Source organism: Martes martes (assembly GCF_963455335.1).
Source record: "Martes martes genome assembly, chromosome: 13".
Taxonomy (NCBI): domain Eukaryota; kingdom Metazoa; phylum Chordata; class Mammalia; order Carnivora; family Mustelidae; genus Martes; species Martes martes.
The window spans coordinates 64683626-64701093 of record NC_137901.1 but is presented as its reverse complement, the minus strand read 5'-3'; the positions used below and the strand labels follow the sequence as shown (position 1 = coordinate 64701093).

The following is a 17468-nucleotide window of genomic DNA, read 5'->3' as shown; positions in this document are numbered from 1 at the left end:
AACCCCAGCTCCACCTCCTGCTCACCGCACACACGTCAGGGCCTCCTGCCCTAAACCTAATTCCAGCCCTTGGGGATGGGAGGGTCTGGAAGAACCCTGTGGTGCCCAGTGCTCAGCAATCTCCACCCCCCAGACCCAGCGAGCCCCAGGCAGGTGTGTAGGCAGCGCACAGTGACCCGCCACCTAAGGTGCCCACTTCCTACAGCCAGAGCAGCCAACGCATCCCCTTGGGGTGCCTAGCTTGCAGGAAATCCGGTGAGCTATGAAGAAAGGGCATGTCCGCAGGAAGGAGTGGTGGGTTACCTGGATGAGGTTGTTGGTAAGTCGGGTGAGGCCAGTGGCGGAAGACGATTCCTTTAGGATGCTGCCGTTGCTGTCAGCCGAGAGCGCCTGCTCAATGCCCAGCAGCAGCTGGGTCACCGTGGCCACCCACTCCTCCTTCGCTGCAGACTCACTCGCATTCACCATCTGCTGGACAGCCTCATGCAAAGCCACATCGGAGCACTCAAAACACTGCCGGTGGTCCTTTAGCCGGAGCAAGGAATCCTGAGCATGGGGAGGGGCAAGGAAGAAGAGAAGGAGGAGGGCATACCATGAGAGGACTGCGATGGTGCTCTCCATGCCTGGTCCTCAGGGCTGAGGAGCAGGTAGTTGGGGACAAAGACATGAGGGCAGTCCAAAAAGAGGGGAAATGGAGGCTTTCCAGAGGCCTTGAGGCATCTGTGAGGGCAATCACAGCACGGTGGGTGCCAGTCAGGGGGCTTTCAGAAAGGGGCTTGACCTCTGCACCTCTGCTTCCTCATTTATAAAGCTGGGACGTGGAGGAGGCCACAAAGCTGGCGAGCAGCCAAGGTGAGACTGAGTGACTCCACCACCTCTGTCAGCTCTCATCCTGAGCCACAGTGTCCCGGGCCACCTAGTCACACACTCATCTGGTGCCACAGCTCTGGAACAGTTTCAGCAGGGAGGGCAGGCTCCCAGGGAGGGACTCTCTCTGTGGAGGAGGGTCTGAGCAAGGCCAGAGCAGAGGCAAGCAGCCAGGAAGCACTGAGGTCTTGGTTCTGAGAGGCCCGCCCTACCCAGGTACCCAGGTGGAAAAGGCACCGGGAGCAGGATATGAGCCGCCGTCCCTAGCACACTCAGTGCCGCGCCTCGGCACGTGCAGGAGCTCTCAGTACGCCACACTATTTTAAAATCTCCTCTTTGGGAGCCATCGTTTTTTGTGCAGCTCCCTTTCCTTTTGCTCTAGAACATAACCCACTTAAGGCCCTCAGTCTCAGCCACTTTCATCACCATGCCGCTGTGTGGGGAAGCTCGGCCTGGCTGTGAACTGGCAGATCTGGCAGGTGGCCTGTTAGACCAGCAGGGAGCACCTGCTGCCCAGAGCCCCGTGAGGCTCTGACCTCGCTGCAGCCCACGCCTGGCAGCAGCTCCACACAACAGGCACAGCTGCACTCTCTGAGCTGATGCAGACAGGGGTGCCTAAAACTGTCTTTGGGATGTGCTGCAATGTCTGAACACAGATCAAAACCACCCCCAATTTAAAACTTCTAATTGCCAGGAAAATGGGGCCTGTGTTTCTTTAGAAAAAGCCAACACTCTCTAGCAGGAGGCTTGAGGCATGAAGGAGCCTAGAAGCACAGACGTGGAACCTAAAGGCCCAAGCTGACCCCTCCTGATCAAACACCAATCACACAAGGGGCAGGGGCTTACTGTGTAGCAAGATAAAGATGACAGACCTGGGAGTGCAGCCAGCGTTGCCATGAAAGTCAGGGACAAGACAAGGACCCACCAGCAGTGCTCTAATGGGACATAATCCCCAGTGCTCAAGGCTAGAAAGAGCTCAAATGCACAAGAATAACTGCCAACAAATGAGGAGACCAAACTGCCGCTGACTGTGGGCAACATGATCGTCTACCCCAAACAAAGAGAAACTATCAGAAAGAATGGGAATGCAGCAAAGTGGCTAGATTGAAAATAAACATGCAAATATTGATAGGGTTCCTATAAACCAGAAATGTACAGCTAGAAAATATAATGACCAACAAAAAGATCTTGCTCAAAGTCACAATCAAAAATACCAAGAACTTAGAATCAATTCAACCAGAAAAAAACTACACAATTATATCGAAGAACATTCAAAGCAGCTTGCCTAAATAGGGAGAGAGAGTCGTCATACTGCTAGAAGATTCCAAATTAGACCCCCTCCACAGACAAATTCCATAAAAGCTAGACCAAGCACAATAAGTGCAAAACTAACACCACTAGAAGAAAACAAAGGCAAATACAGTTTTTATCTATTTGTTGACATGCTTCTTGTCTGCCTCCCTTTCTAAAATAGAGGTTTGGCCAAAGGGGGCCTCTCTCCCCTATCCAGTGCCAGGCACACTACAGGAACTTAATCCATGTATGTAGAATGAGTAGATGAATATTCTCTCAGTCTTAGAAAGGCTACCTAAGCATAATGAACAAAATCACAGACCTTTAAAAATATCAAAAGATTTGACAAGATAAAATTCAAAACTCTTATATGTCCAAAAAAAAAAGTCACAATTTAAAAGCACACTAGGAAAAAATATTTGCAACTTTTGAAGAAAAAAAGATTAATAACTTTAAAATACAAAGAGTACTCAAAATCAGTAAGAAAACACATCCCCTCAATGGAAAATTGAGGAAAAATCAATGGTCACTTATCCTCAAAATAAAAACCATGTCCTTTCACAGCACTTGGCCCAGGCCTCACCACACACCTCTCAAGTACTACTCAATGCCCATCCAACCCACCAGCAGAGCACCTTGCCACACTGAGGGGTTCTGGACGACAGCAGCAGACTGACATCTGACTACTGGGCCATCTTAATAGGCCCAGTGGGGGCATCTTCTCCCCACCTAATGGCCTCCCTGGTACACCCAGCCATACCTCTCATATGCAGCCACGCTGGACACTCCTTCATTCCCCGCCACCCAACCCTGCAAGCCTGCCACGGCAACTGGGGTCAGACACATCTCATGCCTTGATTTCAGCACAGGCCAGCCTGACCCTCCTCTTCCAAGAACTGGAACCTCCCCCTTCCTGTCTCCCACTCTCCCTTCCTTCCCAGAACCAACTCTCTTCTCCCCTTGTACCAGGATGGAGATGCCTCCATTTGCTCCTACAGCCACACCTCTTAACTATTTCCCAATTTAAGAAAGTAAATTGGAAAGTGTCACATAATGGGAGCAAAAAGCCTGGAAGAAGATTGGGTTCTCTTTCCAAATTGAAGAGGAAGGACCCAATAAGATAACAAATAATCACAGTAAGAATTGATTAGCGTGTGAACCATAAGAGACAGGACACCAGACCCGCCAATGCCCCTAAGCACATTGTGTTTATCACCATCCATGTTTATCATTCAACCCCACGCTTCCAAAGATGGTGGCACTGGTGTGAGCCAGCACCCACCCACATGGCGCTTGCTACATGCCAGGCATGGTGCCAACACACACTAACTTGTATAACCCCTACAGCAGGCCGCTGAGGGATGGACAACGGTTGTCTCCATTCTAGAGATGGGGAACCAAGGCACAGAGAGACTGAGTAACTGAATGGCACCAAGCAGATCCTGATGCCCCGTGCTCAGTGTTTACCTCCTGAAGAAGGCAGACACGGAGGGAGTCGAGAGGACACATGGCTTCAAACACCACAGTGATGTTCTATTTTTATCAATCATGTGACTCTACACGGGTATTTACTTGGTCTTGACTATACTGTATAGTTTGTCCATTTTAACATCTACTCAAAACTTAATTCCAAAGGTAATACAAAAAGGCAGAGGAACAAGCAAGTAGATCGCTGGGTGCCATGCTGACTAGTCTCCCTTCCTCATTTGCCAAGCAGATGTTTCGATTCAAGCATGGACTTGTCTTGAGCCACACAGAACCCTAGAACCTGCTCTCCTAGGTTCCAGCTTTCCCCCAGTCTTGACCATGTATTTTAACTAGCATCTTCCTGGGTGCCAGTCGGCAGTTTTCACTCCTGCTTTTCTCTCCTAGGTGCATGTCATTGAGGGCCACCTCAAAGCCTCCAGAGAAGAAACCCACAACCAAGCAAAGAAGGTACGAGGTCAGGGCAAGGGGGACCGTGGGCAGCACATACCTGCAGCAGCAACAGCTGGGCTGGCCTCTCTGGAATAGAAGTCATAAACTCCAGGTGTTTAGCCCGGTCAAAGCCACTGGTACACAAGGTAGGGCGAAGCAGATGCACGACGGCCTTATAGTCCCCAGCCTCGTAGAGCCGCTGAATCTCCTCCAGGGACTGGCACCGCTCCAGTGACTTCAGGTTCTTATCAATCTGGAAAAAGCCCAGACATGCTGCTCAATGACAAACCCCTCACATCTTCTCTGAATCTGGCCAGTGTCTGCACTCACTAGACCCAGAGGAGGAGTATGAAAGTAGATTCTCTGTTAGTACACCAACATTTACATTAAACAATAGCTTTATAAAAAGTACTTCTATTGGGGTGCCTGGGCAGCTCAGTCATTAGAGTGCTTCTCCCTCTCCCTGCCACTCCCACTTGTGCGCATGCTCTATCAAATAAATAAAAAATGAAAAAAAAAAAAGGACTTCTATTAAGGTCAAGGCACTCAATTCTTTTAAAAACAAACAAAGCAAAAAATGGGGTGCCTGGCTGGCACAGTCAGAGGAACATGAAACTCTTAATCTCAGGGTCATGAGTTTGAGCCCCACCTTGGGTATAGAGATTAAATACCTTAAAAAAATAGCAAAATACAAAAACTATCCCAGAAGGAGAGAGGTTCCAGATAATTCTCTGCCACAATAGTTGGACAGCAAACTAGACTCCTGGAACTGAGAAACCAGAGGCCACTGGAGACTTCGGGGAGCCCTGGTCCAGAGGCTGAGACACAGCATTGACCCACAGAACTCTCTCCTCTCAAGAGTTCTGCTGTCTCCCCCAGAACGCAGGAAGCAGGGGCACTGCACTTGGCCTTGCCCAGAGAATTCTGTAAGAGTCTGAAGGACAGTCAGCTGAAGTGGACATGTCACAGCTGTGGAACTGGGTGGGGTCTGAGGCTGCGCAGTAAGAACAGGATCAGAAACAGACAGAACCTGACATACATGCCCCATACTGCTGACCCAACCCACAGCCACAGCCAGACCAGCACTGCAGGCTTCTACAGCAGTTTCCCTCTAATCCCGCTAGAGCTGCTGCAGCAGTTGGCCCAGAGAGCTGAGCAATGATCATTCCAGATCTTGCCGAAGGCCTCCCTCCATCCCTGAACCCTGCCGCCTGGACGGGCTTTCCCTCAGTGTGTGTGTTGGTGGGGGGGGCGTGAGTCCAAGGTGCCCTTGTGCCCCAGAGCTGCCTCTCCCAGGCTCCTTCATCCTCCCCAGAGAGGTAGGAGCCCTGCTCAGCACCTGGGCTGCTCTCTTGCTCCACGGGGACATGGCAGGCCTGGTCCAACTCAGCCAACCCAGAATAAATCTTTGACCAAGAAAACACCGTTAAATAACTCCCACTCACCTCCTCCAAGGAAACAACAGAATCATTGTAGAGGTTGGGCAGGCGGATGACGATGTCTCTTTGTTCAGTCCCTGCCTCAGCCTGGATGGCAGTGGAGCTCTGGAGAAGTTCTGTGCAGATGTCATAGTTCTCCAGGGCCTGCTCCATGTCTCCCTGGTCATAGGAAAAGCAGTCAAAGGTCAGGAACAGAAGGAAGGAAACTCCCTGTGCTGTGCCAGGTGCCTTACCTCCCTGATCCCACTAGACTGCAGGCACCAGAAGGGTGGTTTTGTCCAGAGACTGCTACACCCTCTAAAAGGGTTCCTGGACACAGCTGGAGCTCAACAAGTATTTGTTGGACAAATGAATGATTACTTCACACCACAGTTCTAAGGGAAGGAATCATTAACCCTATGTTGCAGATGAAGACACTGAGGACACTTGAGGAAGGCTGAGTGTTTGTTCAAGATCATGAGCAAAAAAATAGCCGAGCCAGGATTAGCAGCTAGGCCTGTCCTAATTCCAGAGCCGACTACGACAATCATTCCACCACAGTGTACTGGGCACCACCATGTGAGGTGATGGCTAGTCCACCCTGGCCATCTAGACCAGGCTCTGAGGGGAAGCCTTCTGAGAAGTCATGCAAGATAAGTGGTTTTCCCTTCTAGAAAACTCTGCATCCATCTGTGTACTCATTCAGGGGCTCTCAGGAAAACAAAGGCAAAGGGTTCAAGAACCCAAGGCAATCCTGAGTGTAGAGGCCTACAGGGTACACAGGAGATCCCTTCCAGAGTTCTGTGGTCATGATGATATGCTGGACAAACTGGGGGCCATCCTGGGTTACCTGAGATCTCAAGCTTCCCCACCACATCCCACTTCCTCCTCCCAAGCCCTGCGCCAGGCAGGAGCCATATGTGCACCTGCACACATATTCTCCAGAGTACATCCAGCTCTCTTCCCCTACCTTTGGGGCCAGGGAACCAACCACAGAACCAACCTGCAGTGCCAGGAACCGAGCCTTTAACCAATAAACGCGGACCACAAACTCCAGCCAGCCATCCTCAAACAGGTCCCGCTGGGATGAGGCAAATGACAGCTGCAGGAGGTCCCCCAGGAAGTGGGTTCCTGGGAAATCAGGCCCAAACCTGCCATTCATCACACCAGCAGGGCAGTTCCGAGGAGACACTGTAAACCATTCAGGCCAGAACAAGTCAATTTCATGTGCACGTTCCAGACACCCTTCTGCTCCCTGGAGCTTGCCCTTAGCCCCCACCACACCTGCTTTGGTGTCCAGGAGTACCCTGAGCCCCTGGAGCCTTACAGCCCCTCAAGTGGGCAGGATCAGAGAAATCAGACAAACCAGACAGAGATGGAGAGACCCCAAGGGCTCTCATTTTACTTACTGAACTTTGTTCACCAAATAGTGGTTTAAAAGTCAGAATGATACACATCATCTAAAAAAATTATTGGGACACATGAAGTGTCAGGTGATGACTTGAGAAATCTGAGATCCTACTTCCTTCAATCCTAAATGACAGAAAAAGCAAGCAGGTGGCTCCCTCTGGGGGCTCAGCTGTAACTAACTACTTCTTGAGCGTTCAAAGGATTTCTCAGGGACCCTGGATTTTCCCTAGTCCAACAAGCCAACCCAGGAAATGTGCCCACTGCAGATGGAACTCTGAATTCCATGACTCAACCTCCTACTCCCGTTTCCTCCTGGCTGCTGAGGGTTGGGAAAATAACTCCTACCAGAGAATACAGAATGCCTCCTACCTGCAGAACTTCTGCCCTTGGTCAGCAGCCACTGGTCTAGCTGGAGCTCCATGCAGGAGAGAGACATCAGCATCATATCCTGCAGGACAGGCACCAGAAGGTCAGGAATGAAGTCATAAAGAGGCACCAAGGGTGAGGCATGGGATGAAATGAAACTAAAACTTACTTTGATAAACATATAATTCTTTCTTCAACCTACTTTCCATTTTATAATCAATGGCTACCTGCCAGGACATAAAAAGAGGCACAAGACTTGGGAGGAGCCAGAGACCTGTCTTCAGTCCTAAGGGACTGCCCTACAGAAGGGGCAGCTCTGTCACCTGCCAAATGTCAGGCCAGATGCTGCAACCATACTACAGCACTCAAGCCTCAAAAGTAGCTGGGTCAGGCATCACCTCCAGAGTCACAAGGAAGCTGAAGTTCAGCAACAAGGAGCCACCTGCCAAGTGGGCAAAGCTGAGAAATAACCAACCTGGTTCATGTGGAGACCAAAGCCTCACCTCCTCCAGCCACTCCACACTGCCCCTGGGGAACAGTCCCTGAGCTGTCCCTGTGGAGGGAACACGGGCTTACCTGGCCCTTAGGACCTGTCAAACCCCTGAGCTCTTCGGCCTTCTGTGTCCCCAGTCAGAAAGACCAATCCGACGGGCTCTGAAGGCACCCAGTGCACCCTCCCAGGCATCTAGCCTTCCCCCGTAACAGGAGAAGGGGTCCAGAGCATCCAGTGTTCCCTTGAGCCTCAAGAAGCTCCGAGTGGAGGAGCCTGGGGTGCAGAGTGCCGTCAGGGGGGAGGCTGAGCATGGGTCAGCCCCCTACTTACAGTGGGCCCCACCACTTCCCTAAGCAACCTATTTAGCCTCTGTACTTCTGTCTCCTCACCCACTAAAACACAATTTAGTAACATTCCCTGGCACCTGGAACACAGCCAAATGTTTCACTTTCACCCACTCTCTCCACTGGCTCTCCTCCATCTTGGTAAGGCACCCCACAACCAACCAACCCCTGTGCCAGGGCCAGCCCTAGAAGCCCTGTCCACCATCTCATTCCCTCACCTCCGCTTACAGCTCATCCCATAGGCTGTACCTCCAGAACCTTCCGCTCCACTGCCACCACTGACACTCACCCGGCAACAGCCTTCTAATGGCCCCATGCCCACTCTCACCTCTGAGTGCAGCCTCCACTCAGCCACCAGGGACCCCTCTAGACACAAACCAGTTCCCATGACTCTCCAGAGGCCCAGGTTCTGGGCCCACAAATGGATGCAACCGAGGAGGCTCAACATGACAGCAACCCCATACTCACAGAGCCCGCCCCCAACCCTAAACCTGAAGAGGCCCCCCGCCCACCTGACCTTGATGTGCTTGTTGCTGCAGTCCCTCAGCAGCGGGTTGGGCAGGCTAGTGCTGTGCCTCCTCCAGCTGTGATAGATGCTGAGCACCACCTCTGCCAGCCCCGGCGGCCACCTCAGCAGGAACTTGTGGCCCATGCTCTTCAGGTAGCGCATCATCAGCTCCAGGATGCCCCCGTTGGTCAGGTTTTCCAGCAGGAATGCATGTACGTCCTGCTTCTCTGCCCAGGGAAGGAGAAACAGCTGACTGGAATGAAGGACCTTCCAAGCCAGGGTCTCCCGTTTCCTCTGGGAGAAGAGAGAGGCAGGGGCGGGGCCCGGCCAGGCAGGGGCAGCTGCAGGAGAGCACCTGTGGCCTCCCAAGGGGCAGTGCTCCCTGGTGGCCTCCAAGCCTGGCTCCAGCCCTCACCAGCTATGAGCAAGCTGCTCTAAATCTCCAGGTCTGATGTGGGGACTGAAGGGCCAACCTGCACGCGCTGCCTCAAGACGTGCACTCAATAGCCGGTCATGTGCACATGACTTGCAAAGCCATGCCCCCAGCTTCCACCTGAAGCACACGCCCTTCAGAGAGCACAGTCAAGCATGAGCCTAGACATTTTCAGCAGATCTCCCAACCGACCACATTGCTCAGGCCCAAGACAAATCCAGGAAAACCCCTGACCATGCTTTAAAGATCACCCTAGAACCATTTCCCAGAACAAAACCTAAGCAGGCTATAGGATAATGGGAAGAAGAATTCCCAACAGTGAATGATCAAGCTGCTCAATTCCTACCAGATTCCATGAATGTAGCCGAGTCGTATGACAGTCGGTGAGGCCCGACGCTTGGGAAGCTTTGGAGTTTGGCTTCTGACTGGACTTCGTAAGTATTAAATGGGTCATCTTCCTCTTCTGGGTCCAGCTTTCTTAGCCTGCATGGAACACACCAAAATCACAAAAGTCATACCCACACATTCTGACATGAGCACTTGAATTCTTCCAATTAGAGAAATGAATGAGCAAGACAGAATAAGATGCCAATCAGTGAGATGAAGGGGTCCAAAATCCAGGCCTCTGGGAGGCTCTGCCTCTTTCCACGCCTTTCTGAGCTGGCATCTAACCTATATCCTCACCTATACCCTCATTCATTCCAACAGGACTTCAACTGGAATTCAGCTGTGAGTGTGGCAAACCCTGCCCAGTAAGCTTACCTTCTCAATGGGAGAAAAAGACAATAAACAGAAACATGAAACGAAGAGCGCAAATAAGGACCAACCACCACAGAGTGCTTAAGACAGAGGGTCACAGGGCACATTCTTTGGAGAACTGAATCAGGAAGGCCTCTCAGAGGGAATTAATGCTGACAATGAAGGAGGAAAAGGGGCTGGCCATGCAAAGAAGCAGGACAAGGACAGGTGGAGAGGCACAGGCCAGAAGAGCACCAGGAATGTTCTAAGAATGGAGGGGAGCCCAGCAAACAGGGAGAAAGTGGAGTGAGTGGAGTATGGGGGCACAGAAGGCCCTTCTGAGCTTGGGCCCTCCATGCCTCCATGGCTCCATGGCTCCCCACAGAGCCCTGGGCCTGAGGAGGATGATTCTTTCAGCACCTCCCAAGGACCACGTTTTGGTCATCCAGTAGTTTCTCCTCAACCAAGCAGCCCTGGGGCATAAACACATAAAACAGGGCCCTACTGGATGGCTTCATTTATTTATGCACACACCCCCAGGATCACTACTCTGGGCACGCTCTCACGTTGCTCCTACGTGGCCATTCGAAGAAGCAGACATGGAAACCAACAATTAAAACAAAGATAAAGGGGCACCTTGGTGGCTAGGTGGGTTAAGCCTCTGCCTTTGGCTCAGGTCATGGTCTCAGGATCCTGGGATCAAGCCCTGCATCGGGCTCTCTGCTCAGCAGGGAGCCTGCTTCCCCTCTCTCTCTGCCTCCCTCTCTGCCTACTTATGATCTCTTTCAATCAAATAAATAAAATCTTTAAAAAATAATAAAATAAAGATAAAGAAGATAGAAAACATTCCACATAAAGAGGGCAAGAGCAGCTCCTGGCTAGCTCAGTGGGTACAGCATGCAACTCTTGATCTCAGGGCTGTAAATTCAAGCCCCACACTGGATACAGAGATTACTTTAAAAAAATTTTTTAGGGGCACCTGGATGGCTTAGTAGGTTAATGTATGCCTTTGGCTTGGGTCATGATCCCAGGATCCTGGGATCGAGCTCCACATCGGGGACCCTGTTTCTCCCTCTCCCTCTGATACTTCCCCTGCTTGTGGTCTCTTGCTCTCCCTAATAAAGAAAGAAATATCTTGGGGAAAAAAAAAAAAAAAGAGGGTAAGACCCTTTCATCAGGGCTGAACGGAAGATAGAGAAATGGGTCACCAAGACCCTTGGCATCATCAACCATGGCCCCATCCTGCAGCTCTCCTGAAGGGAGACCTGCTCCTGGCACTAACCCTGAAGAGGAATTTATCAGAGAGCACCAATCACATCCTCCACTTACAGAGAACAAACCTGATTTCCAAGCACTTCACTTTCACCCCAGAAAGAAAAAGAGGCAACAAAGGAGCAAAATGGATTCACAATCCATCTAAAGCTTCTGGTTCCTCCTCTTGCACGTGGATGTTATCACCCCTGAAAATAAACTGTCAAAGGCCAAACCATGAGGACAAAGGACTCCTGGTTAAAGACGACTGAAGGGGCACCTGGGTGCCTCAGTGGGTTAAGCATCTGCCTTTGGCTCAGGTCATGATCCCAGTGTCCTGGGATCAAGCCCCACATCAGGGTCCCTGCCCAGCAACCAGGGGCCTGCTTCTCCCTCTCCCTCTGCCATTCCCTTGGCTTGTTCTCCCTCCCTCTCTCTGTCAGTAAATAAAATCTTAAAAAAAGAAAAAATGCACACATGTTTACCTTCTAAACTCCACTCCAGAAACTGTGAAGGGATTAAAAGATACAGGGGATAGGGATTAAAAGATACAGCAGACAAGAAACGTGTTCACCAAATGTCAGATGGCAGCAAGATGATGGAGCATCAGAAACAGAACTGCTCTCTCCACTCAGCTAAGGACAGGGGAGGAGGCATTAGGAAGCCCATGTACCACCACCATAAACAATGGTGGCCAGGAGGGTTCAGGAATCGGAGGCTCTGGCGGAGCTGGGGCGGCAAGGGCAGAAAGCGGGAGCGTGGTGAAAATTGACTTAAGGAGCACAGGCACCCAGGCCCCTCCCAGGTGGGGGCAGCCTGGACCCTTCTCCTCCCTTAAGGCATCTCTGACAACACTAAGAATTGGTGAAAGCAAGGGAAGATTTATGAGTCTGTCCTCTTTCTCAGAATTCGAGTGAACCCTACTGAGCCTGGAGAAACCAAGCATGCACACTCTTCCTGAAAGTGGAATGGGTGCTACTTTTTGTGGGGTTTCCCAGAGTTTGCACCCAAGCAGCAGCAGCCCTAGGTCTCCCAGCAAGTGGGTGTCTATGTGTGCATGAGGACACGAGTGAGTGGCCTCCAGCTCGGTGATCCATCCATCTCCTGAGGGCCCAAGGAGTATCTGGTTCTCTGAAAGATGTATAAGTCACAGTTCCTGCCTGCAGGAAGCTCAGAGGGAAGAGAGGTGAGAAAAACCCACAATCCCAATCCATTGAGATCTGCGCTTTGGACACTGGCATAGATGTTATGGGAGAACAAAGGAAGTGCCCAGAGGAGGGGGAGGCAATGGAAACTTTATCGGTGGTATAGGCTGGAGGTTTGCAGGTTTGCTTGTTTTCACAAATGAGAAAAAGTGTGCACAGTACCTGGATGGCAAGAACTTCATCAGAAGCTCCTGGAAGTCTACCTTCTCTTCTTTCTTGCACTTGGTGTTTCGGACACGGGCAGACCGTCGCTTTGCTGTTTCTCCACTCTCTTCTGTAATCTTCTTCCGCTTCACTCCTTTCTTGGATTTATCTCCCCCAGAAACATCACCTTCATAAAGAGTGCAAACTGAAATCTTACAAGGGGCAGGGATCAGAAAACACACTACAAAGGCACATCAGTGCCTCTAATCTTCTAACTCTACCAGCATGTTTCACTGTCATCTCTGATGTTCAAGAAACCTCCCATCTTTTCTTTAACAAGAGTCCTGAGGAAAGTTAATTTCAAACTCAAAACACTTGATTCACACTTCGTTCAAATTCCCAGAACCCATAAGCCAGATCTGAAGATTACTTTCCTTGGCTACAGAACACCGAGGTCTCCAGCAGTCCCTCCTCCCACCCCTACCAGCTGGCTGTGAGAGCCTCTGGTGCCTCAGTGCATGTACTTGGGACACGACAGAGCAAGTGGCAGTGACACTAACTCTGCCCACCACCCAGCACCTTCTGAGCATTCAATGACAGGACGTGAGCAAGAGCATCATGAGAATTACAAGAAAGCAGAGGAGTGTCATGTATAGTTAAGCAAAAAAAGAACAATCACATACAAGTTCATTCAGAAACTCGTTTAACAGCCAGAGAGTCTTTGATTCAGGGACACAGAAATCAAGAAAAGGCTTGGGAACTGCTGTCTGAAACTTTTTTTTTTACTACTTCATTAGTAGTAAAAATCAATAAAACCACCAAAAGCTATATTACCACATATAGTGGTAACTCTGCTGACTTTCTCAAGGTCAAAACACTCCAGTGTCGGTGCACAACAGTTCAGTGCTACAGGGCACAGCCAGCAGGAGAACAGGACCAGTAGGGGGCCCGGCCAGTTCCCCAGGTACCAGCAAGAAGAGCAACCCTTCCACCAGGACTTAGCAGCCAGGAGTTTAGGAGTCCCAAGAAGCTGTGCTTCTGAGCTCCAACCCCAGTCCCTTGGGGGCCTCATTGCTGAAGCGACCCCTGACTGGCCCCAGCTCTGGGAGCAGACTCAGCCTCTCCTGCAGAGCTGGGGGGCTCCCACTTAAAGCCTGGGCCAGAAGCATCAGCAAGACCCATCCCTCTGGGAAGGCCAGGGCACCCCAACACTCACTCCTGCCCCACAAATGGGGCCTCCCCAAAAACTGACCCCAGGAGGCCCCCTCACCCGCAGGGATGCCGGTCTCCAACAGGCTGGGACTGTGCAGTGGGAAGCTGGCCGCAGCCACGGAGGCATAAGAGAGCACAGGTTCTGCCACAGCCACAGCCGGGTTGGTGGTGACGGGGCTTGGCTGGATCACGCTGACAGGGGCCACCACCACAGAAGACACCAGAGGCTGGCTGGGATCCTGGTAGTCGGACAGGTCGATTCTCTTGCCAAGGCTGGGCCGCAAGGGCTCACAGGTGGTGAGGTGGTTGTACATGGCCAGTAGACTCTCTCCCAGGCACTTCCAGCTGCAAGGAGAGGGTCACCACACCTGGTCAGCACCAAGCACTGGATGCTCCAAGCCCAGGCCCAGCTGACCTGTGGAGAGGCAGCAGTGATGGCCCCATGGCTACCATCCCCATGAGGGCAGACTGGAGGGCTCAGGGTTTTGTCGTCAGTTATGGACAAAATCCTGCATCTAACACACTGAGGTGGAACAGACCAAGCAGGAGCAGGGCCCACAGCCTCCTCCCCTCGCCCTGGCACAAGGCCTGAACTCAGCCTCAGGCACCCTCAGACTCCACCAGGCAGGCATGAAAACCGACTCACTTCAAAAGCTCCTTCCCTACAAAGTCAAATTTTTAAATCATCTGTGAGTCCCCATACGCCAAGATCATGGCTATGTTGTATGCCTTGTGATATCTGTGTCATGTGTGTTTTATTGTGGTATGCCATCTTTATGTTGTGTTATATGGTATGCTGTGGTATGATATGGTGTGGTATGATATATCCGTCCATCTCTGAATGGCTTCCCATGCTCTCAGGCCAAAAACCACACCCTCAGCCTCATTGTAATACACGCCTGACCTTGCCAACTGGCCTGGTCTCATCTCACACCCCACCCTCACTCCCACCCTCCCACCATGCTAGCCTGCTTTCAGTTCTGCAAACAAAATCAGACCCCTGCATACCACAAGACCTTTCCACAGGCTTCTCTCTATCCCAAAATGAGGCCCTCACCCCCAACCGCAGCCTCTCTACCTGGTCAATGCCACTCCTTTGTCAGACGCTAGCTCCAGTACCTAAGTTTTCCCTGACCCCCAAAGCAGTGCAGACCCCATTATGAGCTCCCTGCAAGATGCTGTGCTCCTTTCCTCAAAGGGCTCATCAGCTTGGGACATGTGCCTTTTCTTCCAGGTGACTGACTACCCCTCAGATCACCCCCAGAGAGGGACCACACCCACCATACTGAGTCCCCAACACAAGGCACAGTGCCTGGCATGAAGCTGGCATCTAGTAAATGCTGAGGGAAGAATGAAAGGGAAGTTTTCATTTCCTGGAAGGGATCTCCTACCTGTTCTTTCTCTGTCTTCAGTAAAGGCTACATGCACACGGGGAAGAATTTGCTCATAGCTGGGTTATGTCTAATGCCTTAAGTACACAATTTCATTCGCTCGTGCCTTGTCTAATGGGCACTGAATAGACCAAGGGGTGGCAAACCGTGGCCCACAGCCTATTTTATACAGCCCACAAGCTAAGAGTCAGCTAAAGGATTGTTACACACAAACCCCCACCCCAAACACACCCCCTCCCCAAGGAGAATACACAACAGAGATGGTACCTGGCCCACAAAGCCTAAAGCATTTACCACCTGGTTACCTGTGGGACAAGTGTGACAAGCCCTACAATAAACTGTGGTTATTTTAAAAGCCTGACCCCTGGGACGCCTGGGTGGCTCAGTTGGTTAGGCGGCTGCCTTCGGCTCAGGTCATGATCCCAGCATCCTGGGATCAAGTCCCGCATCGGGCTCCTTGCTCAGCGGGGAGCCTGCTTCTCCCTCTGCCTCTGCCTGCCACTCTGTCTGCCTATGCTCACTCTCTCTGACAAATAAATAAATAAAATCTTAAAAAAAAAAAAAAAAGCCTGACCCCTTCCCTCCCAGAGGACTCCACACTCTTCCTCTATAACCCAATCGCAGACTTCACTCCCAAGCAAGGTTTCCTCCAGCCAAGCCCATCTCCCTCATGCTTCCCTTTGGCCTTCCCCCCGCACAAGGGCAACCATGACACCAGTTCACAGCTTCTCTAGTCCTATCACCAGGATCCTCTCCAGCCATCTCCAGTGTTCTCAGGCCTTGCCCCTCCTTCACCGTAACAGGGAGGAACTCAGGGTTCTTCCCAAACTCCCAAAAACCTCAGCTAGGGAGCCCACACTCAGACAGGATGGGGCTCCTGACCCATCTGACAAAATAATGGGAAGGGCATCTGACAAGAGTCTGAGAGCAGCCTCAACTTCCTGACCATGTCAGGGTCTGGGCAGGAAGACATTCCTGGGACACTCCACATGTGGAAACACACAGGCAGCTGTACCATGGATGAAAGCCAGCCCCTCCTGACTGGGTGCAGAAATGTTTGTTCTGTGCTGGTCCCCAGCTGTTCTATTTCACTATCACAACAACTCTATAAGAGAGGATTGCTCTCCCTGCTTTTAGGGAGTGACATGTAGCATCCCAGGGTCATCCACTTAGGGGTTCCAGGACTGGCCCCAGGTCTGTCTGATCCAGGGTGGGACATAGACCACTATGGGACATCTCTGAGTATGAGAACATTGCTATCAAGGCATGCTATATTCAAAGATTCAGGACTCAAAGTCAGAATTTCAAAAACAAAAACTACACACCAGATCTCACCAAGGGGCTGAATGACCCCAACTGTGGGAGGCTGCCAATACGTCTCATAAACTGTGGGACTCGCAAGGGCTATGTGGAGGCCCATCCTCCAGGGCACCCTGTGTGGCCCTGGAGGGACAGCAGGAGCTCAAGAGCCATCGAACCCACACCTGGGATCAACTCCAGACTCCATTCACCATCTGCCTGCTCTGAACCCCATTTCCGCCAGTCCAGTACTTGGCAAACATTACTTTCCTTTTCCCCTCTGGGAAGGGCAGACCGAGAGGGGGCGTGCAGGGATGTGGCAGGTGGCTGGCATCAAGAATGGCAAGGGCAAAGAGAGATTTCAACTGGGCGTACTTGGGAGAGGCCTGGCCTGCCTCTTGGCAGCCAAAAAGTGTGTGCGCACCTCTAGGTGTCTGTCTGGTATGCACCAGGCCCCCACTCACACCGTCAGCCCCAGGGCAGGCCTCAGGGCCTCTCCCTCCTGTGCAGGGCCCACCGGCTGCGGCTGACCCAGCAGTCCCAGGAACCAGGACAACCTACGTGAAGAAGGGGATGGGCTGCACAAGCTTCAGGTCTGGCTCCTTTGCTCTCACGGTCAACGCTTGCCGCTTCTTCCGCAGCCCCAGGGCCTCCTCTACAATGGCCTGCGTCTCAGCTGCGCTCACCGACACATCGTGGATTGACATGTCACTAAACCATGTAAGAAAGACAGAAATTACAATGTTACAAACTGCAGCCAAGGCTGAAATTTTACAGACGGGGATGCAGTTAAGTTAATACCCTTTAATCTGTATTAATTCTTCCTACAAATAAAATAACCCCTTGAGTCTGGCCTCTAAGGGCAGTAATTAGCATTCTTAATACCCACATACAATAGAAGTGACTAATACCCTTTGTTCCCTCTACAATTCAAAATTGAGCTAAGGGTTTTCATATGTTTAACAATATCAAAGTAATGTCAGAAAAGCCACAGAAAAATAAAACCTTGCTAACAATTACCTATAGAGAATTGTAAAAGAATGTAACTTTCCCATCCTGCCCAGCCCAAAAGTCATCAGGCTACCTAAGCCTGCCAAAGTATAGCCAAACCACAGAAAGGCAGGGGCTCTAAGGCCTCAGGTGCCCTCACACAGACACACCTCCACCTGAGGCAGCCTG

General features: G+C 51.3%; 1 protein-coding gene across 1 annotated transcript in view; it reads right to left on the bottom strand.

The window, feature by feature from the left end:
* Positions 1–17468, bottom strand: part of CABIN1 (calcineurin binding protein 1) — a 155352-nt gene that overhangs the window by 107879 nt on the left and 30005 nt on the right. The window contains exons 8-17 of the mRNA XM_080821182.1: positions 16851–17000; positions 13658–13944; positions 12406–12574; positions 9396–9532; positions 8626–8843; positions 7275–7353; positions 6499–6686; positions 5523–5675; positions 4136–4330; positions 304–546 (exon numbers count right to left, since the gene is read on the bottom strand). Coding sequence (XP_080677308.1) covers positions 304–546; positions 4136–4330; positions 5523–5675; positions 6499–6686; positions 7275–7353; positions 8626–8843; positions 9396–9532; positions 12406–12574; positions 13658–13944; positions 16851–17000 — 1819 coding nt within the window. The remainder of the gene's footprint in view (positions 1–303; positions 547–4135; positions 4331–5522; positions 5676–6498; positions 6687–7274; positions 7354–8625; positions 8844–9395; positions 9533–12405; positions 12575–13657; positions 13945–16850; positions 17001–17468) is intronic.